At 64.8% G+C, this 24,109-nt stretch overlaps 6 protein-coding genes across 10 annotated transcripts; 3 read left to right on the top strand and 3 right to left on the bottom strand.

Annotated features, from left to right (window-relative positions):
• Positions 1-1,009: 1,009 nt before the first annotated feature.
• SNX21 (sorting nexin family member 21) lies at positions 1,010-3,655 on the top strand. 2 transcript variants are annotated; one of them, XM_071815442.1, is made up of 4 exons: positions 1,010-1,027; positions 1,728-2,014; positions 2,146-2,303; positions 2,621-3,655. In XM_071815442.1, the coding sequence occupies exons 2-4, from the start codon at positions 1,738-1,740 to the stop codon at positions 3,287-3,289; spliced, it is 1,104 nt and encodes a 367-aa protein (XP_071671543.1). In that variant the 5' UTR covers positions 1,010-1,027; positions 1,728-1,737; the 3' UTR covers positions 3,290-3,655. The 2 variants fall into 2 exon arrangements, with proteins under 2 accessions (XP_071671543.1, XP_065705876.1); XM_065849804.2 differs by lacking the exon at positions 1,010-1,027 and adding an exon at positions 1,318-1,444.
• A 250-nt stretch (positions 3,656-3,905) lies between these two features.
• ACOT8 (acyl-CoA thioesterase 8) lies at positions 3,906-6,216 on the bottom strand. The gene is made up of 6 exons (XM_065849996.2): positions 6,021-6,216; positions 5,813-5,949; positions 5,341-5,566; positions 4,949-5,106; positions 4,448-4,639; positions 3,906-4,358 (listed from the first exon to the last, which is right to left on the bottom strand). Exons 1-6 carry the CDS (start codon positions 6,155-6,157, stop codon positions 4,240-4,242), a joined length of 969 nt encoding a protein of 322 aa, XP_065706068.1. The 5' UTR covers positions 6,158-6,216; the 3' UTR covers positions 3,906-4,239.
• A 107-nt stretch (positions 6,217-6,323) lies between these two features.
• Positions 6,324-10,268, top strand: ZSWIM1 (zinc finger SWIM-type containing 1). The gene is given in 5 exon segments (XM_071815749.1): positions 6,324-6,567; positions 7,603-8,342; positions 8,344-8,455; positions 8,514-8,928; positions 8,931-10,268. Coding segments are annotated over 4 exon segments (948 nt in total). The 5' UTR covers positions 6,324-6,567; positions 7,603-8,301; the 3' UTR covers positions 9,311-10,268.
• An 817-nt stretch (positions 10,269-11,085) lies between these two features.
• On the bottom strand, positions 11,086-14,513 carry NEURL2 (neuralized E3 ubiquitin protein ligase 2). The gene is made up of 2 exons (XM_065850071.2): positions 13,491-14,513; positions 11,086-11,462 (listed from the first exon to the last, which is right to left on the bottom strand). Exons 1-2 carry the CDS (start codon positions 14,164-14,166, stop codon positions 11,347-11,349), a joined length of 792 nt encoding a protein of 263 aa, XP_065706143.1. The 5' UTR covers positions 14,167-14,513; the 3' UTR covers positions 11,086-11,346.
• Positions 12,349-18,697, top strand: CTSA (cathepsin A). 2 transcript variants are annotated; one of them, XM_065850070.2, is made up of 15 exons: positions 12,349-12,525; positions 14,986-15,143; positions 15,235-15,346; positions 15,427-15,477; positions 15,706-15,792; positions 15,882-16,037; positions 16,393-16,484; positions 16,560-16,644; positions 16,748-16,839; positions 17,047-17,125; positions 17,233-17,378; positions 17,450-17,525; positions 17,632-17,721; positions 17,829-17,930; positions 18,078-18,697. In XM_065850070.2, exons 1-15 carry the CDS (start codon positions 12,511-12,513, stop codon positions 18,159-18,161), a joined length of 1,425 nt encoding a protein of 474 aa, XP_065706142.1. In that variant the 5' UTR covers positions 12,349-12,510; the 3' UTR covers positions 18,162-18,697. The 2 variants fall into 2 exon arrangements, with proteins under 2 accessions (XP_065706142.1, XP_065706141.1); XM_065850069.2 differs by lacking the exon at positions 12,349-12,525 and adding an exon at positions 14,639-14,734.
• Positions 18,698-18,997: 300 nt separating this feature from the next.
• Positions 18,998-24,056, bottom strand: PLTP (phospholipid transfer protein). Of its 3 annotated transcripts, XM_065849816.2 has the most exons (17): positions 23,957-24,040; positions 23,069-23,218; positions 22,267-22,379; positions 21,979-22,078; positions 21,778-21,906; positions 21,494-21,649; positions 21,306-21,369; positions 21,126-21,189; positions 20,937-21,028; positions 20,626-20,802; positions 20,412-20,471; positions 20,157-20,318; positions 19,922-19,989; positions 19,803-19,845; positions 19,590-19,653; positions 19,433-19,509; positions 18,998-19,330 (listed from the first exon to the last, which is right to left on the bottom strand). In XM_065849816.2, exons 3-17 carry the CDS (start codon positions 22,370-22,372, stop codon positions 19,187-19,189), a joined length of 1,506 nt encoding a protein of 501 aa, XP_065705888.1. In that variant the 5' UTR covers positions 22,373-22,379; positions 23,069-23,218; positions 23,957-24,040; the 3' UTR covers positions 18,998-19,186. The 3 variants fall into 3 exon arrangements, with proteins under 3 accessions (XP_065705888.1, XP_071671569.1, XP_065705887.1); XM_071815468.1 differs by lacking the exon at positions 23,069-23,218 and having other exon boundaries at positions 23,957-24,056; XM_065849815.2 differs by lacking the exon at positions 23,957-24,040 and having other exon boundaries at positions 23,069-23,284.
• Positions 24,057-24,109: the final 53 nt, after the last annotated feature.

The raw sequence follows: 24,109 nt of genomic DNA, 5'->3' as shown, positions 1-24,109 counted from the left end.
CACTGGAGCCTTGGCAGGAGGGTGGCTCAGCCCACCCTGCAGCACCCCCCCCGCCCAGGGCAGCTCAGCAAGGAGGGGGTTCAAAATAGCCTCAGCGCCGTCAGCATCACCCAAACAAGGGGCCAGGGCTTCCCCTTGCACCAACCTGTCTACCCCAGCACCACGGGCACTGACCATCATCCGCTTCCCTGCTGAACTGCAGCCCTGCCCGGAGAAGGCCCCCAGCACAGGCTGGGCTCCCCCAGTGCAATGTCCCCTCCCTCATCCCCACAATACCCCAGGGGCTCCAGCCTCACGCCACCACCTCCCTTCACCCCCATTTTCTGCTCAGCTGGGCCAGGGCAGAGCTGGGCTGTCACACCCCACCTCAGACAGGGAAGGGGTCCCTGGTGGGTCTGGGGCACAAAGCCCAAAGCACAGAGCATCCCCCCGCAGAATGGGGTCCCCAGCACGTGTGAACCAGGCTCCCAGGTCCGGAAAAGGCCCCATCCTCTTTCCGTGCTTCTGGGAGAGTGGGAAACCTGCCCGGACTTCTCCTGGAAGGCTCTTTCCTCGCACACTGCAGCCCGTGCCAGCCACCTTTGGCAGGGCCTGGCCAGGGCTAGTGGCTCTGGGGACATACTGGTCAAGTGGCGCTGCAGTGCTCCAAGGGGGTTGCATGGGGCTCAGGGCCACAGAAAGGTCAGGCTGACAGCCCCCTGTCCCGCAGGGTCCCAGTGCTGGGGCTGTCCAGGAGGTTTGCTGTCTCCTGGTTTTGCTGGGACCCCCATTCCCAGGGTGGGAGTGTGAAGCAGGGCACAGCATGTGAGCGGGGACAGAGCGATGGCGGCAGCTGGGCTGGTTCCTCGATATTAATAGACATTCCCAAGAAAGCAACAAGGAGGCAGCGGGCATGGTGCTAAATTAGGCTGCGTGGGTGCTGGGGCACATGGCGAGGCCGGTGGGGGGGTGAGGGCAGCGGGTGTCAGGGCAGCCCAGGGGACATCCAGGGTCTGCAGCACCGGGGGATTGGGAGCCCCAGTGCAGGGTACCAGGATGTTGGGGAACGGGGTATTGGAGTGCCGGGATATGGGGTACTGGGGTAACAGGACCCCGCAGTGCCAGGCGATGGGGTGGGGGGCTCCTGTGGCCCTAGGGTGGGGGACCCCAGGCCCCACCAGGACAGCGCGGTCAGGGGACAACGGGAGCGGGGACCGGGCAGGATCGGGCAGGGGCTGACAGCGCCGGGCAGCGCTGCGCTGCCCCGGGCCGTGCCGGTTTGTGCCGATCGCAGCTGTGCCGGTCCCGGCCGTGCCAACCCCGTCGTGCCGGGCGGTGCCGGCCCCGCCGCCGCGATCCGGGTTCCCGGCGGAGGCGGAGCTGCGCAGGGAGGATCCCGGGACGAGCCGCGGCGCAGCGGCCATCGCTCGGCAGCCCCCGGCTCCGCACGGCCCGGGCCAGCACGGTACGGACCGACCCGAGACCGCCCGCAGAGGGGACGCGGCTGCACCGGGGCGGGGACGGGATCGGGATGGGGGCCGCGACGTCTCCGGGCTGGGCCGAGGGCGAAGTGGTCCCGGGTGTGGGGTGTCCCGGGTGTGGGATGTCCCGGGGTGGATGTCCTGGGGCCGGGATCCCGGCCCAGCCCGTGCGGTGCCCGCGGCTTCCGGCGCTGGTCCGGGGCGGGGGGGCAGCCCCTGGCCCTGCCCGTCCCGCCGGGACAGCCGGGCCTGACCTCCCCTCGGCAGCGGGGCCGGGATGGCCGCCCGCATCCTGCACCGGCTGCGGCACGCGCTGGCCGGCGAGGGCGGCCGGGAGGAGCGGGGACACGGCGGCTCCGAGGCCGAGGACTGTCCGGAGAGCTCAGAGCTGGAGGACGACACGGAGGGGCTGTCGACGCGCCTCAGCGGCACCCTGAGCTTCACCAGCCAGGAGGAAGAGGAGGAGGAGGAGGAGGAGGAGGAGGAGGGCGCTGCAGAGGAGCTGGGGGAGCCGCCGCAGGCCCCCGGACAGGCTGCGGGTGCAGAGGACGGAGGCAGGTGCTGGGGAGCCGGGACAGCCCCGCTCCTGAGGGGACCAGGCGATGGCGGGGCTGGTAGCCTGGAGCTGTCGGGGCACCGGGCGAGCCCCGTCCCCGCAGGGGCTGACACCCCTCTCCCGGCACAGCGTGGGGCCCCGCGGCTGAGCGCCCCGGCGGCAGCAGCCTGCTGACCCGGCAGCTGCAAGAGCTGTGGCGGAGGTCGCGGGACAGCCTGGCCCCGCAGCGGCTGCTCTTTGAGGTCACCAGCGCCAGCGTGGTCAGCGAGCGCTCCTCCAAGTACGTGGTGAGTCGCCCGGTGGGGCTGGGTGGGCGCGAGGCGGGTGCAGGGTGGGTGCAGGACCCACTCCCTCCCCAGGGCAGGGTCCCATGGGGCTGCCACTTATTTCTCTCTGTCTTTCCCTGTGCTGCTTGGATGGTGCTGGCGGCTCAGATGAGCCTCAGGTAACTGTTGCCGGTGGGTTCTGCAGCTGCAGCAGCCCAGTCTGCTCCCTCCCTATCAGCAACCCCTGCTGACCTCTCTGCAGCTGCACACCAGCTCTGCCCGGCCTCCCCGGGAGCAGTGTGCCTGCGGCACCACCCTGACACCCGCTCCCCCCACAGCTCTACACCATCTACCTGATCCGCTCCGGCCGGTTCGACAAGGCGCCCGCTGCCATCGCCCGGCGCTACTCGGACTTTGAGCGGCTGAACCGCCGCCTGCGCTGCCGCTTCAGCTGCGACATGGCTGGCGTCGCCTTCCCCAGGAAGAGGCTGCGCCGCAACTTCACTGCCGAGACCATTGCCAAGCGGAGCCGAGCCTTTGAGCAGTTCCTGTCCCACCTGCACTCCATCGCTGAGATCCGCCGCTCCCCCGAATTCCTCGAGTTCTTCTTCATGCAGGACTTGCGGGCCGCGCAGCGTCTGACCTGCACTGGCATGTACCGCGAGGCCCTGGCCACCTGGGCCAATGCCTACCGGCTGCAGGACCGGCTGGGGATCTGCAGCAGTGGCCGCTTCCTCCTGACGCTGGCTGGGCTGGCCGTGTGCCACCAGGAGCTGGAGCAGCTCGGCGAGGCGCACAGCTGCTGCGAGCAGGCGCTGGAGCTGCTGGAGGCGCAGGGCAGCCACCCGCTGCTGGGGCCCTTCCTGCGCGCACACGTGCACCTGGCTTGGAAGGTGGGCAAGGACAAGCGGCGCTCAGAGGCCCGACTGCAGGGGCTGCGGGAGGCTGAACCACTGCAGCCGCAGCCCACACTGAAGGAGTGTCTGATCAAGGAGCCGCTGGAGTGAGTACTGTGCTGTGCCGCGCTGGCAAGGGAACACGTGGGGCTGGTGCCCAGGAGCGGCGTGGGTGACACACAGGTGGGGACGGGGCAGGAGTGGTGCTGTGCTCCCGTGCGCAGCACAGCCCGCGGCTGCCTGGGAAATGCACTTTCTCTGCTGTTAGTCTGTCCTGATACTCACCGCACACACCGGTACTGCCGGGAGCCAGCTCCATCTTCTGGGGTGGCCGGAACTTCAGCTGGGATGTGCTGGCACAGGGGGAGGGACCAGAAGGCTTCTGGCAGCATTGAGGCTCTTGCCAGGAATTTCCCATAAAACTTGTATAATGTAATAAAAAGGACTTTATTAAATAAAGTATTGTCAGGAAGAAGAGCAGATGGCTGCCACATCTGCTCAGCTTTGCTTTCCCCAGGGCAGCACCAGGAAGCCCTGAGGTCACACAGGGCCACCCCTGAGCCCGAGCAGCAGCTGTGGCACCAGGCAGGAGAAGCGTGAAGGAGGACATGTGCCATGGCAGCGCTTTCCGCTCCTGTGACCCAAGCTGCCACAGGGACAGCACCGGCGCCACTGCCCCACACCCCCGCACCAAGAGATACTCCCTGAGGCAAGCGCAGTCACAGGCCAAGGGGACAAACTCCAGGGGTCAGATTTATTTAGGGGAGGTGAAGTGTGTCTGATTGCCATGTGAAGTTACGTGTGCAGCTGATTGTGGTGTGCGGTTGATGTGGTGTGTGGTTACATGTGGTGCGGCTGGTAACCGGTGACAGCAGATGTTCCTGCGGGTCCCTGAGGGCCTCTGACACCAGCTCCCCACGGTGCTGAGTCCAGCCCCATCTCCTTCAAGGCTCCATCCTGCTGTCACCCAGGTCCTGTCACACTGACATCAGTTTTGGTCCCAGTGTACCTAAGCACCAGCACGTGAGGGGGTGGTAGAGCCGCTGCCGCCGGTTCCTCAGCTAAAGCTTGCTCTGGTTTGGTGTTTGCTCCACCCTGATGACTCCTTCCTGTGTGCAGGTGACAGCCAGGACCCCATCCCTGCGCCACAGCCGGCCCTGCACCAGCCCCCGGCACCCCCCTGCAAAGAGACTGGTCAGACCGCGGTGCCCCAGGACAGGCAGGGCTGGCCCTGCCGCACAGGGACCTGGGGACACTGTTGGGACTTACCAGCCCAGGGGCTCTCGCACTCATACAGCATCCAGTGATCCGCTCGGAAGGGTGCATGGAACCACATGGAGTGGTCGAGGGAAACCATGAACTTGATGCGGTAGAGTCGGTGCGGGAGCAGCGCGGTGCCCAGGAAGGCATAGTCAGAGATGTAGGCGGCCACACAACAGTGAACCTTCATGTCAGTCTCTCCTGCAACACGACAAGTGCTGCAGGGTTGGCCAGGGAGCTCTGCCTACCTGAGGGTTGGCTGCTGGCCTTGCAGAGCCGAGACACTCTCTCAGACCCGCTCCCTTTGCCATACCACTGGGAACAGCTGTGCAGCTGAGCACAGCACACGGTCATCGCTTCACACTCCAGAACCCGCACCCACATCTCGGCCCTGGAACCCCAGGTGACCTGCAGGCCTGGGGTGCAGGGTGCTCGATCACAACCCCCTCGGCCCCCTCCATCGAGTGTGTTCTCAGGAGGCAGCTGGACCCCCCTCCTGGCAGGACCCACCTATGTAGCCTCGTGCTCGCACCCAGAACAGCTGCTTTGGCTCCTGTGGCTCCAAGCAGTACACATCTGGCGGGTTCACAGGTTTAATATCAATCGGCACATCTTCGGCTTGAATCTTGTTGAGATGCTTTCTGTATCTCTCCGCCAGGTTAGGATCCCTGTAGGCAAACAGGGAGAAGTGAGGGTGATGCTGGGGGTATGTCCTTCCGGCAGCACCTTCAGCCCAGGGATCCAGGGCCACACAAAGCGGCAGGAGGGACACAGCTGTGCCCTGTGCTGCTCCTCCCAGGCACGTTTGGGAACTCCTCAGGCAGCCACCTCGATCCCTGCGGCCCCCTGAGCCCCAACCATGGAGGATGGTGATCCTGAGATGTCCCTTCTGCCCCACTCACTGCAGGAACTTCTGGATGAGCTCCTCCTGTGTCAGCAACTCCTCTGGGGGCGGCACGGCCGGCATGGTGAACTGGTGTTGCACCGGGCTCTCCTGGGTGAGCTGGAAGGAGACCTGGCAGGTGAAGATGGGCTGTCCATGCTGGATGGCCTTTACAGAACGAACAGAAAAGCTCTTCCCCGTCCGGGTCCGCTCCACCTGGTACAGCACTGGCACCTTGGGGTCCCCTGGGACAGAAAAGGGAGGTTCTGCGGTTGGGCCCCCACACAAGTGCTGGGGACAGGCAGCTGCGCTGACAGCGCCACCCGCACCCTCCGTGCTGGGCCGGACCCGAGACGGTGGCATTTGCAGGAGCCCCGCGAACCCTTCGGACGCTGCATCCGCCACCCCGACCCATGGAGCCCCTCGCCCTCCCCCATTCCCGGCCCTCCCCGCGCGGTGTCGCCGCCCCGGTCCCCCCGGCCCGGGCGCACCTGCCCGCACGAAGTAGCAGTGCAGCGAGTGCACCTGCTCGGCCCGGCTCACGGCGCGGGCGGCCGCCACCAGCGCCTGCCCCACGATCTGCCCGCCGAACAGCCGCTGTGTCGCGGGCACCCAGTGGTGCCGGCCCCTGCGGGGAGAAGGCGGCGGTGAAGGCGGCGGTGAGCGCGGCCCGGGGCCGGTGCCCCGCGCCCTGCGCACCTGAACAGATCGAGATCCAGCCGCTCCAGGTTGAGTACGCTCGTGATCAGGACGCTCCGCAGGTCCCCCGGCGGCGGCCGCTCCGGTCCCGGTCCCGGCACCGCGCCGCCCCCGCCGGCGTCGCCCGGAGCCGCCATGTCCTGAGCGAACTGGAACCGGCGTCACTGGCAGCGACAACAACCGTCCGCCGCGCGGCGGAGCAGGAAGTACCGCCCACCAGCGGGGCGGGGACTGCCAGTTGACTGGGCTGTCGAACGTCCAGGTTGTGGCAGAAAACTCTGGGCTGATTGGCTTTTCTTCTGCCAATCTACAGAGAAAGCTTCTGATTGGTCATATCCTGGGCGTGGACGGTACTCCGGCTGGTTTAATGCGGGCGGCGGGTGCGGAAGGCTCCGTTCTGCAGGAGCGGATCTGCCAGGTTGGGGCGTTGCGGGACCGCATGGAGCTGGGGACTTCATAAAGCGCTTCCACGCCTACAAGCTGGTGCAGAGCTGTGGAGCTCCGGCCCCGTCCGCTGCCTCAACCAGCGGGGCCGTGAGTATGTCAGGTGAGGCGGCTGCACTATGGGCCCTGTCCCGGTGCTCTCGGGGAGGCCTCGTGGGGCTCGGGTATGGAGCACCCAGAGCAGTGTCGGGTCCTCACCGGCTGGGTCTCCTGCAGTCCGACCGCTGTGTCCGAGGAAGGGCCGGTCCCGGGGGTGACACCAGCAGAGCGGCTGCTGCCGGTTGTCTCACGCACTCACTATTTTCGTAGTTTCCATTGTTCCTTTGTCACTCTCGCCTCCTGTTGCTTCTTGCCCCCTGTCCTCCCTCTGCTGCTGCATTCTGCTTTGCCTCCAGTCCCATGGTCTCTCTGCCTCTTGCAGCAAAACCCGTAACTTTGGTCTCTAGCGTTGTCCTTTGGGTCACAGCTGGCTAATGTAGTTCATGCTTTTTTCTGCTCAAGTAGCAAGACACTAAATATCAGTGTCTGTTGCCATCACCTCCAGTTGTGGAAAGGTGCATCAGTGCTGCCTCTCGCAGGACTCTGTTCTGCAGCCTGTTCTTCTCTGAGCGGGTCTTGTGATGCCCTTGTTTCCATCCCAGTCAGTGGATCTGCTCGTGTGTACACAGGCTGCAGCTCATTCCCCAGGTACACAACTGCTCCCCTTGCCTTCCTAAAATACAACTTAACCTCAGGCCTTGAAGCCTTTCATGTGGCATTCCAGCCTGCTCCTCCAGATGCAGAGGAGTTGTGGAAATTTTATGTGCTTTAAGGGAGTAAGACACAAACATGCAGATATGTTTTCATTGATGGCTTTGCTATTTCTGGAGAGCAGAAATAGAGGTGCTGCTGGGAGGAAGAGCTGGGACTTCTCTGTAGTGGCTGCTCGTGTTGTAACACTTGGTCCCATTGTTTCTCCTGCGTTTGAGCTTTGTTTCTCCAGGTTTTTCTGAGTAGGCAGCTCACCTGCATCTCTGACTGGCATATATGGGGGTTTTGTGCTCAGCAATTCAATAGAGTTGGTGTGCAAGAAAAGTCTAAACGCTGGCAGCCTACAGCACTACTGCTTTCCCTGCTAATGCCTTCCCAACGTATGCAGGTGAAGTCTGATTGTGCCTGGAGCCAAAAATACAGCAAGAAGAGGAGGCAGAAGTCCAGCTTGTCTCCAGCTGATCTTGTGCTGCAGCATGATGACGCAAAACGCCTGTGATCAGTGAACAGAACAGCGTGTCCGGTGCCTCCCCATGCACAGCGAGCACTGCGGTGGACGGCAGCCCTAGCACAGACCCGCGGCAGCGGCGGGCGGGACCGACAGCGTTGCTGCGGCTGACAGGGACTCCCGGCAGTCTCAGCACAACCGGTGGCTGGGACACCCGCTCCTCGAAGGGCTGCCGCATGCCCCGAGGCAGCGCAGGAAAACGCCTCGGGGTTGCCGTGGTGATGAAAACGTTCCTGAGAGAGGACGGGGGCTCACTGTTGTCTCCCGACTGCTCTGGGTAACGGGAGCACCGAACAGACGTGTGGTGGCGGCGGGAAGTCCCGACGGCCCCCGGGCTTGTGCGGCGGCTCCTCCGCTCCCGCTGGGCCCGGCCGGCAGGGGGCGCCGCGCGCTGCCTGGCGTCATGGCGCACCTAGCGGTGATTGGTTGGCGGGAAGCGGGGCATGCCAGGATGTACTTCTCCTCACAGGAGCGGGGCACGCCGGGATACATTCCCCCGGTAGTGGCGGCCGCGGGGCGGCAAGGTGCACTGGGTGCTCCGTGACGAGATCGGGGACACGCGCAGGGGCGGACCTGGGGATGGTCACCCAGGGGTTAACGCGGGTGTTCAGCCGTGGGCTCTCTGCAGAGCTGCGTCACCACCTCGGCCCAGCACCGCCGAAAGTGCGTTTCCAAGAGCTCTCCTGATGCAGTGATGTGCTCCACTCCCCATCCTGATCACCGTGCTGCTCGGGCAGCTCCCTAGCACCTGCCTCTGGTTTGCCTCCTGCCCCTCCGGTGTGCTGGGGTGAGCCACGGCACAGCTGTCCAGGCATTCCCCCCACAGCAGCACCAGCCTCACAGCTGCTCAGAGACCTGTGACTGTTCTCCAGAGTCCACCGGCAGCTCCTCACATCCCTGCAGCAATTCAGCATCAGCCCAGAACCCCCCAGAGTGAGCCCAAGAGCCCTCAGTGCCTGTTAGATCCTTCATCTGCAGCTAAACTGGGAGCCACAGACAACCTGAAGGGTGACAGTGACATTAACCAAAGGACTGAAGAATACATCAAGCAGTGTTTGCACAGAGCCATTGCCAGGCTGTGCCTGAGCAAGTTTGCTGTGGGTCAGGAGTCTGTGCTGCTGCTCAGCACTAGGGAGGATGCTCACCACAAGATCCTGGAGGGTGTCCACAGGATGGGCCTTGGCAGCCCAAGCAGCTGTGCTTGCCACTTAGCCAGGTTCTCCAGCAGCCCTGCCAGCATGTCTTGGCCATGTTGAGTGTGGACCTGGAGACTCTGCAGCCAGAGATGCTCAGCAGAGAGCAGCAGAAGGGGTGCGATGTTTGTGAGGCCAGGCAAGACAGTGTGGATGGCCTCTTGGTGGTCCTGATGAGCTCCTGGAGGGAGTCTTTGCATAAATCCCTGGTGGTGTCTGTCCTGACAGGGGAGGAGTATAAGCACAGGTGCGGGGTGCTGCGGGAGCTGGATTGGGCACCAAGTCGAGGTGCAGCTCTAGGGCTGGGCTGGGTGCTCAGGGAGGGCTGTTCTTCACCCCATTGGCATCCCGGCTTCCCCTGTGCTCCCCTCAGCCTTGTCGCTCCCTCAGGCTAGGGCTGGAAGGGGCAGTTTGGGTTCTTTATCTGCTGAGCGCGTGTTGCCTCTTGCATATGGCAGCAGAGGAACCGGTTTGGGAACCCACTGCGGTGACGGGGAACCAGCTGCTGACCTGACGAGCAGGAGACGTGGCTGGGAGCCAACCATGGGTGGTGTGGCATGGGATGTGATGAGATAATGGCATGTGACAAATATTTGATCTGTGGCCAGCGCCTGCAGGTCCTTCCAGCATCCAGCTGCAAGGTGTTGTGCAACTAAGCCAATAAATGGGCCTCGTCTCACACCGGAGCTGCATCCGTTCCTGTGCCAGTGGTGGCTGCCCCTCCCTGCCCATGAGATGGTGGCTCAGCCCAGGAGACCAGGCGCTTATTGGGGGTCTTGTCTCAGCATGGTGCCCTGCAGTTAATGGGTGATCCTGCTTGTTAGGCAGCAGCAGAACCAGAGGGTGGCAACCTTGGCTGCTGGCAGGGCAGCTGTCTGGTCACACAGCTGCCAGTGGTTCCTCCAAAAGGAGAACCTGCCCTCCCTGTCAGCAGCTCCGTGCTGGGGTCACTACAGTGCAAACAGAGCTAGAGGGGAGAGCAAAGGCTTCAAACATGGGTGGAGGAGGGAAAAATACTGAGAACAAACAGCAATCGGTGGCCCTCAGGCTGGGCTGGAGGAGTTCCCGTTCCCCCACTGCCAGAACAGCACCAGCAGCCCTGCAGCCTGTTGTGCTGGGACAGCAGAGGCTGTGGTCTGTGGGACATGACGGGCTTGGAGACCCTGCTGGTCACCGGGGTTTGGTCAAAATTGGTGTTTTCCCCCATTAGCTCTTCATTCATTAACACCTCAGGTTTGGTGTGGTTGGCCTGTTGCGGGAGCAGTGCTGGGGATTTCCTCCTGCTGGAGGGTTCTGTAACATTATCTGATACTGTCAGATCCCTCTGACTAAATACAGCGTATTGTTTTCTGACACCCTGTTCTGTAACCTTGCATCTGCTTGTTTTGCCTCCAGCTGTGCTGCATAAAGGTCTGGGGGCTCTGTCTGCCAGCCCCCACCATCTCTTCCTGACACCCCTGGGCACTGCTCTGGTTCTCAAGGGGTTCTTCTCTCCAGCCCTGCACAGCTCTGGTCCTACCCCTGCCCCGGGTACTGCCATCCTGCCAGCTGGGGCTGAGGCTCTGGGGGCCTAAGCTGGCTCCTGCAGCTGGGAGCACAGAGGTGCGACAGCTGGACCCTGCGCCGGGTCACCGTGACCAGCTCTGTGCTGCAGGCACGTGCCTGGGCGACAGATGCTGCCAGCGCAGCTCGTGGGTTCTGGGGCTCCCTCCCTGACCCCTCCCTGCACAGCACAGGAAACCACTCACCCCTGCTCGGGTAAACATCTTTCCTAAGAGCGAAACTGCCCGGTTGGGACACACACCCACTGTAATTTATTCCCTGCCTGCGCAGCGGGTCTGGCCCCTATCCTGACCTGCCTGGGCGCTCCTGGCTGCTGCCCTGGGCCACCAGCAGGTCCCAGCCTGGCTGTGCTCATGGGCCCACAATCCTGGCATCATTCCTCACTGGAGGGGGAACGGCTTCCACGAGCATCTGCTGAACCACAAGGGGTGTCCCAGCCCCCTGAGCCCTCTTTGGCAGGACCCTTCCTGCTCCCGGCAACCACATGACATTCCCTGACATGGAAGGGAACTAAAGAACCTGAAGCTGCAGGTTCCTCCTGAGATGGGAGCCAGACAGCAGCCCCCACTGCCCTGGTGTCACGTGGTGCCAGCTCCCCACAGCATGCTTGAATTTGGGATGTAAGCACTTTATTACTTATTCAGTCCCTGCCACCCTCTGCCCACACGCTGGCCTCGCTGCACATGTCTGTGCAGAGGAACATCCCCATGATGCTCCACCACGCTCACACTGACCCTGCAGCAGCACAGGCAGTGCTCACAAGTGCACCGGACGAGGGGATACAGGAGGCGGAGGTCCGGCCTGGCAGCCATTCAGCTGTCACAGCTGGGGTGGTTGGTGGGGGGGCCTGGGTGGCACCCTCAAGGCCTCACTCATGTTGGCAGAAGCTCCGCAGTGGCAGCGGCAGGTCCAGGCCGTCAATGGCCAGGCGGTGGACGATGTGCTGCTGGATGACCTGGCGGCAGAGGGTCTGCAGGGAGGGGACTGCGGGGAAACAGAGATGTGGCTGAGCTGGTGGGTCACCGGCCAGGCCAAGTGCCAAGGGCTGCAGAAGAGCCAGCCCCAGGGCTCCCTGGAGGCACCGGGTTAGGGCAGCAGCAGGTGAACCGGCTCTGTGGCAGGAGCAAGACCGTTCTGCCCTGGGCTCCAGCCAGTGCCGAGGGGCCTGGCCGGGACAGAAGCCCAAGACCCCGGCGGTGATGCTCTTTCCGTTACCGGGAAAACAGTTCCGTGCCCAAACCGTGAGGTACCACAGCTGGTTTCTGTTTGTTCTTTCTGGGAGCTGTTGAGTGGCTCCCCGGGGTCTCACACACTCATGCTGTGATCCCCTTCACCCGCTCCTGTGGTTTGGTCCCCTAGTGCTGGTGCCAGCTGCCAGTGGGTGCCCACAGGCTGGGACAGCAGGGACGGCATCTCTGAGCTGTTCCCACAGCCGCCCGCAGGCTCTGCCTGGCTCCTGCCGCTGTGACACACATCCCCACGGGTTCCCTCTCCCCAAGCCCTCGGTGGCTTGGTGGTGCGGCTGCAATGAGCTGCAGCCAGTGCTCCATTCTGACTTTAAATGAGAGCTGGCTCGGGTGCAGGCTCCGGCCTTGGTTCATTACTAGCTCAGCCAGAGCAGAGCCGGGACCTCCGGGTGGCCGGGCTGGCACTGGGCAGAGCTCTGCCAAGCAGGGTCGCGCTGTGCCCGACCAGCTCCTGACCTTGGGGCTGGTTTTGAGCAGTCGGAGTGCTTATCTCGGCCTTGGTTGCGCGGGGTCACAGTGCGAGTGCCGGATGACGGGTGGCAGATGCCCTTTGCCTCTGTTCCCCACCCCCTCCCGTCTTTCAGCAGTGGCTCAGCCGCTCACTTCTGGTTTTCACTTCACCAGCCAGGAAAAGAAACAAACCGAGGCGGGTTTGTAACCCTGCGGAAGTGCTGCAGAAACCGGAGCTACCGCAATCTGAGCGGAGGGGAGGCTGCCGGATTGTGCCCCTGCAGCAGTGCCTGTGCCCTGTGGTGCTGGCAGGACCAGCGGCACAGCAGGACGGGATGGCTCTCCCCAAGGTACGTACTGCCAGCGCCAGTCCTGGCCAGGCCTGGGCCTCTCACACTGGCTCAGTGACCCCCCACGTGGCTCAGTGATGCCCTGGGTGGCTCGGTAGCCCCCACAGTCTCTGGCTGGGAACCCCAGCACGCTCCTGGGGGTGCCTGCACAGCCAGGGACGTTTAACCTGTTGGGACAGTCAAAGGTTTCAGCCTTGGGACCACAGGACCACAGCATCTGAACTTTGCACCCACAAGGGCAGCAGTGGCTTCAGGGGCAGGGGCTCCAGGTGCTCTCTCTCCTGGTGTGTGTCTCACCTGATCATCAGCATCTGCTGATTCGTCCCGGACAGTGCTAATTAGCACTTATTAGCCTGATGTACACAACAGCCAGTGACCAGCATGGGCCCTCCCAACCCCTCCCCAGCAGGCTGCGGCGTGCGGATATTGCCCAACCTGCGATGGCATCACGGGTTGTCTGCCCGGGGCACGCGGCAGGCGCGGGGTACAGCATGCCGGGTGTGCAGCGCGGCGCAGCCGGATGTTTTGGTGTCAAGGTGGGAGGTTGCTGGGCTTGGGGCTGCCGTGTGCTGTGGGGGAAGGCCAGGCACAGTGGAGGCTCACCAGCCCTCAGAGCAGCTTGGTGAGCAGCAGTGCAGGCTGCGGAGAGGGGCATTGCCCTGGCCAGGGCTGAGCGGTTTGTCTGGTCACAGCACTGCGGTCCCGCACCGCTGGCTGGAACACCCACCGCTCCACTCAGGAAGGGCCACTAGGCTGCGGGTCCTGAGCTGGGGCTGAGGGGCTCTCTTCTGGTGCAGCCCCACATAGCCCAGCTTTTGGCAGACACCCATGTCAGAGGCAGCACGGGGGTTGCCTGTGCCCTGCCCCATGGGATGCTCTGATGCTCACCACTGGGGAGCATGGAGTGACCCCAGTGCAACTCCCCCCAGGGTCATGCAGGAAAAACCTGGGGGGCAGATACCTACAGCCATATTCCACCGGGATGACCCGGACGCTCTTGGTGGAGGCGAAGACATCAACCACGGCGTAGAGCGGGCGGGTGGTGGGCAGGCGCCGGGCGCTGGGCCCCATGTCCTCCCCGTTGATGAGGATGTGCATGTCAGCAGTGCCATCAGGTTGTGGCACATACAGCACGCCGATGCGGCTGCGCCGGGCGGTCGCAGGCAGCACGTTTGTCTTGTACAGGTCATCCAGGATGTGGCTGTAGCGGCCAGGACGGCTGCGCCCCACCAGCGTGTCGCGGGGGATCCGCAGCCGCTCGATCAGTGGGAACAGCTCCTGGGGGGGGCCCTGTGCCAACGGCTCCTCCCTGTCCACAGCTACACGGTTGTGGCTGCGGGTGATGGCGAACACCCAGGTGTCCCCCATGTTGACCAGGTCTGGCAGCGAGTACTCGGGCACCACATCCAGGCTCTGGGGGTCCAGGGCTGTCAGCCCCACGCGCAGGTGGCCACACCAGCCCAGCTCCTTCTCCTCGATCTCCACCAGGAAGGGCTGCCCGGGCGCCAGCGGCTCCTGGCTGAAGCAGAGCCCGTGGGCGAAGCTCCGCACACGCGTGGCCCGTGTGGCCGAGGCGTCCAGGAGCACGTTGGCGCCATGGACACGGTGAAAGCGAGCGGCGAGGCGGCACCGGGCGGCCATCGCTGACACCGCTATTTTTAACCACCCCCGTCACAGCTGCTGCGGCGGTGACAGCCGGGTGGTGACAACCCGGCAAGGACAGGGCTCCCGGGGGTCCTAGTGCCGCAGGGGGCGGGAGGGGACCCCGCGTGTGCCGGAGGCAGCCGGGCCCCCCGGCCTCTCCGGGCCGCAGGCGCTCCACGCACAATCTGCCTGGTGCTGCCGTTATGCCCGGTGCAGCCCGGTGGCGCCCAGCTGTAACCGTCGTGCCCGGCCATCACCGCTGCGCCTGCTGGACGCCTGCTGGACCCCGGCGGTGCCCGCCGGTGCGCCTCACCCCGCCGCCGTGGCCGCCGGGGCTGAGCGCTCCCCGGGCCGGGACTCCCCCGCTACCGGAGCGGCACCCCTGGCCCCGCCCCGCCGGGGGTCCCGTCCCACGTGCACGTGGGAGCGGGGCGGGGCCCGGCCGCCCCCGCGGCGCTGATTGGCTGCCGCGCAGCCCCGCCCTGCGCACGTGAACAGCGGAGGTCATATGGGCGCGTGTCATGTGCCCGGGGCATCGGCGCTGCGGGAACCGGGAGCGGCCGCGGTCAGCGGGACGGGGAGCGCGGGGCCGGGCGGGGGCGGCACCGAGCCGGGGGAGAGAGGGCGGGGGCGGCACCGAGCCGGGGGGAGAGAGGGGGGCGGCACTGGGCGGGGAGGGACCGGAACCGCCGGAGGGACCGTCCCGGCACCGGAGGAAAAGGTGGGCCGGGGTAGGGTGGCCCGGACCGGGACAGCGCTGGGGCACTGCGGCCGCTCCCGGCGAGCAGCGCCCCGACCGCTGCTGTGCTCCCGCAGATGGGGCCGCTGCTGCTGGGCGCGCTGCTGCTGGGGCTGGGCCGGGCTGCCCCCCAGGGCCACGAGGTGACGTTCCTGCCGGGGCTGGCCAAGCAGCCGGCCTTCCGCCACTTCTCGGGCTACCTCTGTGCCGGGCCGGGCCAACACCTGCACTACTGGTACGTGGGACCGGGACTGGCACCAGGCTGTACCCTGGGTGCCGGGTGGGGCCCTGGTCAGGCACCAGGTACCGACACTGCCCATCTGCAGGTTCGTGGAGGCCCAGAGCAACCCCCAGAGCAGCCCCCTGGTGCTGTGGCTGAACGGAGGCCCGGGCTGCAGCTCCATGGAAGGATTCCTGAAGGAGCACGGCCCCTTCCAGGTCAGTGGACACAGCCATGCTGTGGCTTGGGGACACCAGGGCTGGCAGGCTCTGTGGGTCACTGCCTTGTGCTTCTTCAGATCCAGCCCGACGGGGTCACGCTGAAGTACAACGACTACGCCTGGAACAAGGTGCGGGCACTGCTGCCCTCCGTGGCCGCGGGGAGAAGGTGGCCCTGAGCCAGAGCCTCCACAGGCCCAACACACCCTGTTCTCGCCTCTGCTTGAGCAGGGCAGGAATGTGCCCTCCCTGGGGCAGATTGGGCACCTGTGGGTGCTGCCCCTGGCGAGGCCATCGGCCCTGAACCTCGCTGAGCCAGGGGGTCAGGCCTGATCTCCAGCTGCTCCACTGTCCTGCAGATTGCCAACATGCTCTACCTGGAGTCCCCTGCTGGCGTTGGCTTCTCCTACTCCGAGGACAAGAAGTACAGCACAAACGACACCGAGGCGAGTGCCGCAGGCGGGGGATTCCTGCCCCTGCCCACTGCAGCCTGGGCGCGGGGGCTTGGCCTGACCCCTCCTCCTCCTGCCTGCAGGTTGCTCACAACAACTACCTGGCACTGAAGGATTTCCTGCGGCTCTACCCTGAGTACTCCAAGAACGATCTTTATCTCACCGGGGAGAGCTATGGGGGCATCTACATCCCCACGCTGGCAGAGTGGGTGATGCAGGACCCCAGCCTCAACCTGAAGGTGAGAGGGGGCTCTGCTGCCGCCAGCCTGAGCCAGGAGCCGAGGGCTTGGCATGTTCAGCACAGCCCTGTGGGGCTCCAAGTAGTATCGGCTGGGGATGTGTACGGGACCCCCAGGGCGTGGGGTGGGTCTGGCCCTGCAGCCTTTCATCCTCTTTCATCTCCTGGGGTGCTGGCAGCGGCTGCTGGTGGACGTGTCCACCCCTGCTGAGTGGCACCAGGGGAGCGTTCTCAGGCACCCCCGACCCTTCCTGTTCCCTCTGCCAAGTAAACAGTGTCACATCTGCTTCCTGCTGCCGTGGCGGCCACCCTGCGGGGAGCTGGAACAACAGAGTTGTTTTCTTCTTGCCTCACAGGGAATCGCTGTGGGAAATGGCCTCTCCTCCTACGAGATCAATGACAACTCCCTGGTTTACTTTGCCTATTACCACGGGTTGCTGGGGACCGAGTAAGGCCGGGGGAGCAGTCAGGGGGGTAGAGCTGCTGCCAGATGCACCGTCTGACCCCCAGTCTCTGCCCCCAGGCTGTGGAAGGACTTGCAGGCCTTCTGCTGCTCCCAGGGGAAGTGCAACTTCCATGACAACTCCAACCTGAACTGCACACTCAAGGTGAGGGGACTGGAGCCCCAACCGCCGGTGTCTGTGAGCAGCACCCCCGCCTGGCTCTGCATGGGCCCCAAGCTGAGTCCCAAACCCTCATGGCATGTTGCAGATGGAGGAGATGATTCAAATCGTAGAGGAGTCCGGCCTCAACATCTACAACCTCTATGCCCCATGTGAGGGTGGTGTCCCGGGGAGCATGAGGTGAGGTGGCCCGAGGGCAGGTGGGTCTCAGCACCGGCTCACTGTAGTTGGCAGCGAGTGGCCCCAGGTGGTGAAGGGACATGCTGGGCTGGGCAGAGACCCTCTGGGACTCTAGTGGGCTGTGTCTGGCTGCTGTCGAGGGCTCCTTAGGGGCACCCTGAGCACTTGTTCCTCCAGAACTTTCAGCCCGTCCCCATTCTGCTGCAGGTACGATGGTGATTATCTTGTCACACATGACCTGGGCAACTCCTTCATCCGGCTGCCCATGAAGTTCTCCTGGCGGCAGGTGAGTCCCGGTGCCTGTGTCACTGGGCTGCAAGTGTCCCCTGCATGGGGGCAGGAGGGGACGGGGTGGGTGCTGCTGTGGCAGGGACTCTCCTGACTCTCTCCCAGAGCCTGTTGCGGATGCCCACAGCCCGGAAGGTGCGGATGGACCCTCCTTGCACCAACTCCACAGACCTCAGGGTGTACCTGAACTCCCCGGAGGTGAAGAAGGCTCTGCACATCTCCCCTGACGCCCAGGAGTGGCAGGTGTGCAGGTGAGTGAGCTCCAGGCAGGGACAGACCTGTGAGCATGAGCCCCTGTCTGACACCGATGCTTCCTCCGCAGCTTCGAGGTGAACCGTGGCTACAAGCGCCTGTACATGCAGATGAACGACCAGTACCTGAAGCTACTGGGAGCCACGGTGCGTGCGGAGGAGCCCACAGACCCGGGGACTGGCTCTGCCAAATTGGCCTCTCACATGGCTGGGGCTACTGCCCCACACAACTCACCCTCCTCCTGCTCCGCAGAAATACCGGATCCTGGTGTACAATGGGGACGTTGACATGGCCTGCAACTTCCTTGGGGATGAGTGGTTCGTGGACTCCCTGTGCCAGAAGGTAAATGGCAGGACAAGGCCAGGCCGGTCACTGGCTCCAGGCTGTGCCGTCAACTCTGCTGGGGCTGGCACGGGTCTGGGCACTGAGGGAGCTGCCGCCCATCCCAGGTGCAGGTGACTCGTCGGCCCTGGCTCTACACTGAACGGGGTGAGAACCAGATTGGGGGCTTTGTGAAGGAATTCACCAACATTGCCTTCCTCACCATCAAGGTAGGGCTGGGATGGGGCTGCTGGCCATTTCGGACACCAGTGCTGTGGTCAGAGGGACACAGGGCTGCGGCAGCTGGGGCTGGGAGTGCTGGGGGGCTGCGGCAGCCCCATCACCAGCACTGACTCACGGCTACCTGTTCCCCATAGGGAGCCGGGCACATGGTGCCCACGGACCGGCCGCTCGCCGCCTTCACCATGTTCAGCCACTTCATTAAGAACGAACCGTACTAGGGACTGCGGTGGCAGCGCCCAGTGCCCCGGCTGCCCTCACCCCGGCACCTCCCGCACAGCCCGTCCTCGCTGCAGTGCCCGCACTCCCTGCACCATGAGACAAGCCTCTCCCCCTGCCAGCCTGGGGGCTCTGCCTGGCCCTGCAGGACGGTGCCTGCTGAGCAGGGGGAGGATGGGGCTGGGTGAGGGGTGAGAAGTCCCAGGGGCTCTGTCCTTGCTGGGTGAGGATTTGTGCCCTGCTGCAGCCGCCGCCTCGCCTGTGGCTTTCCTGTCGTGCCTCCTCCCTGTCTGGGGTGGCAGCTGCTTCCCCCTGGGCACAACCAGCCCCCACCACTTCCCTCTACCCACACACAGCCCTGGGCAGGCTCTGAGGAATGACAGCTCGTTGGCGGCTGCAGGCGCTGCTCCCAGGGCTTTCTGCTCCAGGCTGCCCCGTACCTGATCCCGAGGAGGCTCAGCACAGAGACAATCCCCCTGCTCGTGACCCAGGCACACGGTTCTTCTGGGCACTCACAATAAACTCTCTGAACAAGGTGGTTCTGCTCCTCATTGCCTGGCTCCTTGCACTGTTCTACTTCCCCCCACTTTGCTTCCCTTTGCACTCTGAGGAGCGTGGCTGCGTGCCCAGGATCCGACAGAGGTGGGTGCTGACAGGAGCAAGGGCTGGGGCTGTGCCCCCCTCACTGCCAGGGCTCACGGGGGCTAGAAATGAGCCCCCCAGAGCTGGGCAGTTCGGAGCCCTCTGCTGCCATTCCCAGCTGTGTCTGCCCCACGGGTGCTGCCTCCTTCCCCATCTCCCCTGTGCTGGCCACCATGAGCAACGAGACCACATGGGCTGGGGTGAAGTGGTTTATTGGTATAAGAAGAAGGTGCAGCAGGGCTTCCCAGAGCAGCCGTCTCCACCGTGCTGCCACTCCCTGGGCACAGGGCCCTCACCAGTGGTACCGGGGAAGCTGCTTCCTACCTACAACCCACGGGTCCAGCCCGGGCTCTGCCCTCAGTCCGGGAGCGCATGGGGAGGAGAGTTAAAGCTGGCGGGGGCCCGTGCTGGGCTCTGCGCTGGGCTCTGTGCTGGGCTCAGCTGGGGCAGTGGGGGCCGGGCGGTATTTCTCAATCACCTCCCGCAGCCCCTTGGAGAAGTGGAGATCAGCTCCCACTGTGAGGAATCCCTGCAGAGGGGAAGAGGATCAATGTGAGGCTGGTGTGACTGTGCCCTGCCCAGCAGGACGCAGTCCCTGCCCCAGCTGGGGGTACCCGTGCTCGCCACATACCACATGGTTGGTGACCACCTCCTTGGTGAAGTCCATGCCCTCTGGCAGTGGGATCTGCACCCCCTTTTTAGTCCTCTCTGCAGGGAGGGAGAGACAGGGTGAAGCCAAGTCCCACCTGCCCCTACCCAAGCCCCTGTGTGGCAGCCACGGTGTGTACCATTAATGATGGGCATGATGGTCAACTGCAGCAGTGTCTTCAGGGGTGCCTGCAGTGAGAACAGCTGTGGGAGAGCAAACGCGGGTGAGTGCAGCGGCAGAGCTGCCTGCCCTCCATGGGAAGCGGGGTCCTGCAATGCGCAGCCCCCCCAAGCCTGTGCTGTGCTCGAGGAGCAGCATGGGGCTGGACCCTGGGCACAGGGGCTCCACTCACCGCCAGCGACTCCAGCGCTGACTGCTTGGAGTAGATGCGGAACCTGCGGGGAGAGAGCAGCCGTGAGCGGGGTGTGGGGGGACCCTTCCCACAGCCCCGCAGGCCCTGTGTGCCCGTACCGCCGCAGGTCCAGCTGCACGCGCAGCGCCTTCCCCTGCAGGAACACCTTGGCGCTCAGCTTGGTCTCCTGGGGAAAGAGGGGGCTGAACCACAGCCCTGCGGTGCTGCAGCAGCCAGGCTGCTGCTTCTGTGCCACAAGCCCAGCCAGCCCCTGGCTCTGGGACACTGGAGCCATCCCACGTGTGTGGGAAATGGTCTTTGTGTGCTGGAACCCCAGCCCCGCATGCCCCTCACCATGGCCATGCTGGAGAGCTGGACAGCAGGGCGATCTGGCGGCACCAGCGAGATGTTGAGGAAGGCAGAGACAGAGACGGAGGTGCCCGAGGGTTTGATGATGCAGCGCGGGGGAGCTGACGCCTGCAGCACCAGCCGCAGGGGAGCATCCACGGCTGGGCTCTGGGGATGGCAAGTGAGCAGGGGCACAGAGCTGCACAGGGCTGTGCCCTGTCCCGCAGCCACCCTGAGCCTCCCGCTGGGTGCTCCTCACACCTGCATGAAGATGGTCCCGAAGAAGGTGGCTCTGAGCAAAACCTCCAGGTCCTTGGGCACCTGCAGGGAGGATGAAGCCGAAGTGCCAAAGGGTGAGTGAGCGGTTGCTGTGGATCCCAGTAGAGCTGCTCCCTGGACGCAGCTCCTTGCCCTGCAGGAAGAGCCCAGCCCTTCCTCCTGCCCACAGACACCTGCCTGTCCTGGCACAGCTCACCTTCTCGCCCTGGAGCTCTATGGCCAGCACACCTGCCTGGAAGTAGGCATGCATGGCTGAGTCGAAGAAGTATTCGGAAAAGGCGACGTAGACCATGCGCTCGGTCTCCTTGATCACCGGCTCCACCGCGTGGTTCTCCAGCTCCTGGTCCTCTCTTGCACGGGGGAAGAACATGCCCTGGGCAGGGAACAGGAGCGGTTTCTGCAGCCATAGTGCAGCTCACCCTGCTCGCTCGGTGGTGCCTGCAGTGAAGCTGGCACAGCCACTCCTGGGGCTGCAGGAGGGTTGGCAGTGCAGGATCCAATGTTCACCTTGAAGTCCAGGTCGAGGGTGTCTGTGGAGACAGCTGGATCCCGCAGGAGGGAGTAGTCAATCCCAATGTGCTCATCCACGTCACTCCTCACTGCCAGGGAAGATGAGCTATGGTACCTGGAGCCGCTGCCCAGCGCTGCCCTCCCTGCGGGGAGCAGGTTCGGGCCCTTCCCTCTGGCCCCACTCACCCGGCACTGTGTCCAGCAGGGAGTTGAGCAGCACCAGGCTGGCGTGCTCCAAGGATGGGCAGATCTGCAAGGCAAGGGCTGGGCTAAGAGGGGAATCAGGGACCTGGACCCCCCTCCTGGCCTGGGGCAGTGTGAGGTTGGGCTCCCCAGGCGCTGCTGCCCATCATTGTTAAGCCGTACCTGCTGGCTGAGGAGGAAGCGCATCCCTGAGATGATGAAAGTGCTCAGGAACTCATAGACCTTCCTGCAGGACACACAGCAGCTCTGTGGCCCCCACCTGGCCCCTCCAGCCCCGTGGGTGCAGAAAGCGGCGCCGGGCACAGGCAGAGCCTGTGCAGGGAGAGGGCTGCTGCAGGGGCCTGGGGTACCTGAGTGTGCCCGAAAAGCCCGCGTGCATTTTGGCAATGGAGGCATTGCAGGTGATGTTAGAGATCTTCAGCCGCCCAGCCCCATCCTTGGCCAGCTGCAGCACCGTGTGGATGTGGACACCATCTGCTGAGGCATTGATGGACCCGATGTCATAGCTGGAGGCAAGGAGAGCAGATGAGAGGTGCACACAGCTGCAGGGCAGCAAGGCACCCACTGCACCTAGCGGGCACAGCCCGGCCATGGGGGGAGGCTGGTGTTGGGAGCGGGGCGGGAGGCGGCTCACAAGAACCAGTAGAGCAGCTGCCGGCGGAAGCGCAGGCTGATGGAGGCATTGTTGATGTCGAAGGCGAGGTGTTGCTGGGGCTGGAAGTGCAGGTCAGACAACGCCAGCTGCAGATCTGTCACCCTGACCCTGCGGGGACAGGATGGAGATGGTCGGATGGACAGACAGCCACGGGGAGCCCAAGGCACCGGCAGCACTCACTGGCTGATGTTGTAGTGGAACGGCCCCTCCTTCCCATGCAGGTCCGACACGGTGATGTTCTGCAGCTCCTGCTCCACAAAGCGCAGCCCCTCCTGCTTCACTGCAGAGCAAAGCGAGCCTGGGCTGGCCACTGCCGGCTGGGCCGCCCTCAGCAGCACCGACCCCACCAGACCTCGGCCTCCTCTGGCCGGCCTAGGTGCAAGCGGGGCAAGCAGGGTCCCCACCGGCTGGCTCCCCAAGCACAGACCCAGAAGTGGTGCCCAACACGCCTCTCCCGCAGCCCCTTACCCAGCTCCAGCCCCGCAGACGTGATCCGGATCTTGCAGCCAGGGGGGCTGTGGGGGGCCACCACCAGCCAGGGCAGGAGGAGCAGGAGGCAGCGGCCGGCAGCCATCGCACACCTAGGGACAGAGCGCAGCACGGGTGGCCTGAAGGGGCTCACAGTGACACCAGGGACACTGGAGGGGTGGCTGCTGCCCAACCTGCTTGCAGCCCCGGGGTGGGGGCTGGTTCCCACACCGCACACGCTGGTCCCACACCCCAAAACCTCACGGTGCTGCACAGGTCCCCATGCTCGAACCCCCCACAGCCCAGCACCCACGAGTGGCACAGCCCCACCCTGGGGTGCTGTGCACAAGCCCCCACATGGGGCCCATGGGGTTCCACAGCTCCTGGGGACACCCCCTGCCACCCAGCACCATCCTGACCTGCCCTGCACACACCAGCTCCCAAAACCGCCCAGCGAGGTGAGCGCAGCACATGCTGGTGCAGCCCCAGGGAGCCCCAGCACCCCAGAGAAGGGATCCCTCTCCTGTGGGGCCGTCCCCCGGTCCCCCCAGGTCCACTGCTGTGGGATGCACCGCCTGCCCGCGGGCTGGGCCGGCAGCCGGAGCCCGTTCATCCCGCAGCAACAGGCAGAGCCGCCTGCGGGGCTGGGGGACGGTCCCGGGCCCCCACACAGCATTTCCCCCCAGGGCTCTGCACAGGAGGCCGGGGACCCTCCTGCTAGCGCCTGCAGCCGCCGCCCCGCCACGCTGTGCGCAGAGTGGGGTACGGGGGGTTCGCCTGCTCAGCTCCGCTCTGTACTTACAGGGAGGCTTGTGCTCGGCTGGGGGAGGCTGAATCACGTGGAGGGAGGGAGGGAGGGAGAACACCAGGAGCTCCAGGAGTTTCTTTGGGCTGGCTGAGGTTCCCCTGCCTTTATATCCCCCCCCAGCCGCCACTCCTCGCAAGCCCACAGCTGGGAGGAGACAGCGGGACGGGGAGGATGCAGGTCTGCGGCGCTGAGCCCGGCTACCCGCTGAGCCCCGGCCGCCTGCCAGCTCCGGCCCAACAGCGGGCTGCTCACACACCGCACCCGCCCTCCTCCCCACCGCGGGCACCGCGCCCGGGTCCCGCACGATCCTGTCACTGGGCCTCCCTGGTACCCGCAGCGCTCGGGAGGCAAACGGGGTCGCTCACGTCGGGGCAGACCCCCGTCTGCATCACGGAGCCTCCGGCTCCCCCTGCCCGCCCCAGCTCTGCCCGGGGGCTGTGCCGCGTCTGAGCGGGGTGCTGGGCGCTGTTCGTGCCCATCTGTGACCTGAGCCCCGGGTGCAGACGATGCTGAAGCTGCCGGATCCTCGGCGCTGATGTGGCCGGGCAGCTCGGGAGCTGCAGGACCTGCCTGCACCAGCCTGGCCGGAACCGAACTGGTGGCACCGCCAGAGACACTGCCAGTGTCCCAGCTGTGCCCGCGCTGCTGTCCTGCTCCATCCCAGCCCTGCAGCCCCGGCACGGAGAGAACCGGCAGCTCCTCGGGCCGCTGCTTGTCCCGGAACAGACAAGGGGCTGCCACTGCTCTAACCCGCCCGGCTGCTCTAACCGCCCCCCGCTCGAGGCCTCTCGCTGTCCCCCCTCTCGTTGTCCCTCCGCAGTGTCCCCTCTGCCACAGGACAGGGCTCGGTCCGTGCCAGCCCCGGGCGCTCCGGACAGTTACCGATGCCGGGGGCAGCGGAGCCGCTGCGTGAGCTGAGTGCCGGACGCGGGGCGGCCCGGAGGCTTCATGCTTACACAGCACTTGTTCCCCAGAAGTGCTTTGCCAGCACTAATGCAAAACTGACCCCGCTGCTCCCCGAGCAGAGGGCATGAC

The sequence above is a fragment of the Patagioenas fasciata genome, chromosome 16, assembly GCF_037038585.1.
Source record: "Patagioenas fasciata isolate bPatFas1 chromosome 16, bPatFas1.hap1, whole genome shotgun sequence".
Taxonomy (NCBI): Eukaryota; Metazoa; Chordata; class Aves; order Columbiformes; family Columbidae; genus Patagioenas; species Patagioenas fasciata.
This window is presented reverse-complemented; position numbering and strand designations above follow the sequence as displayed.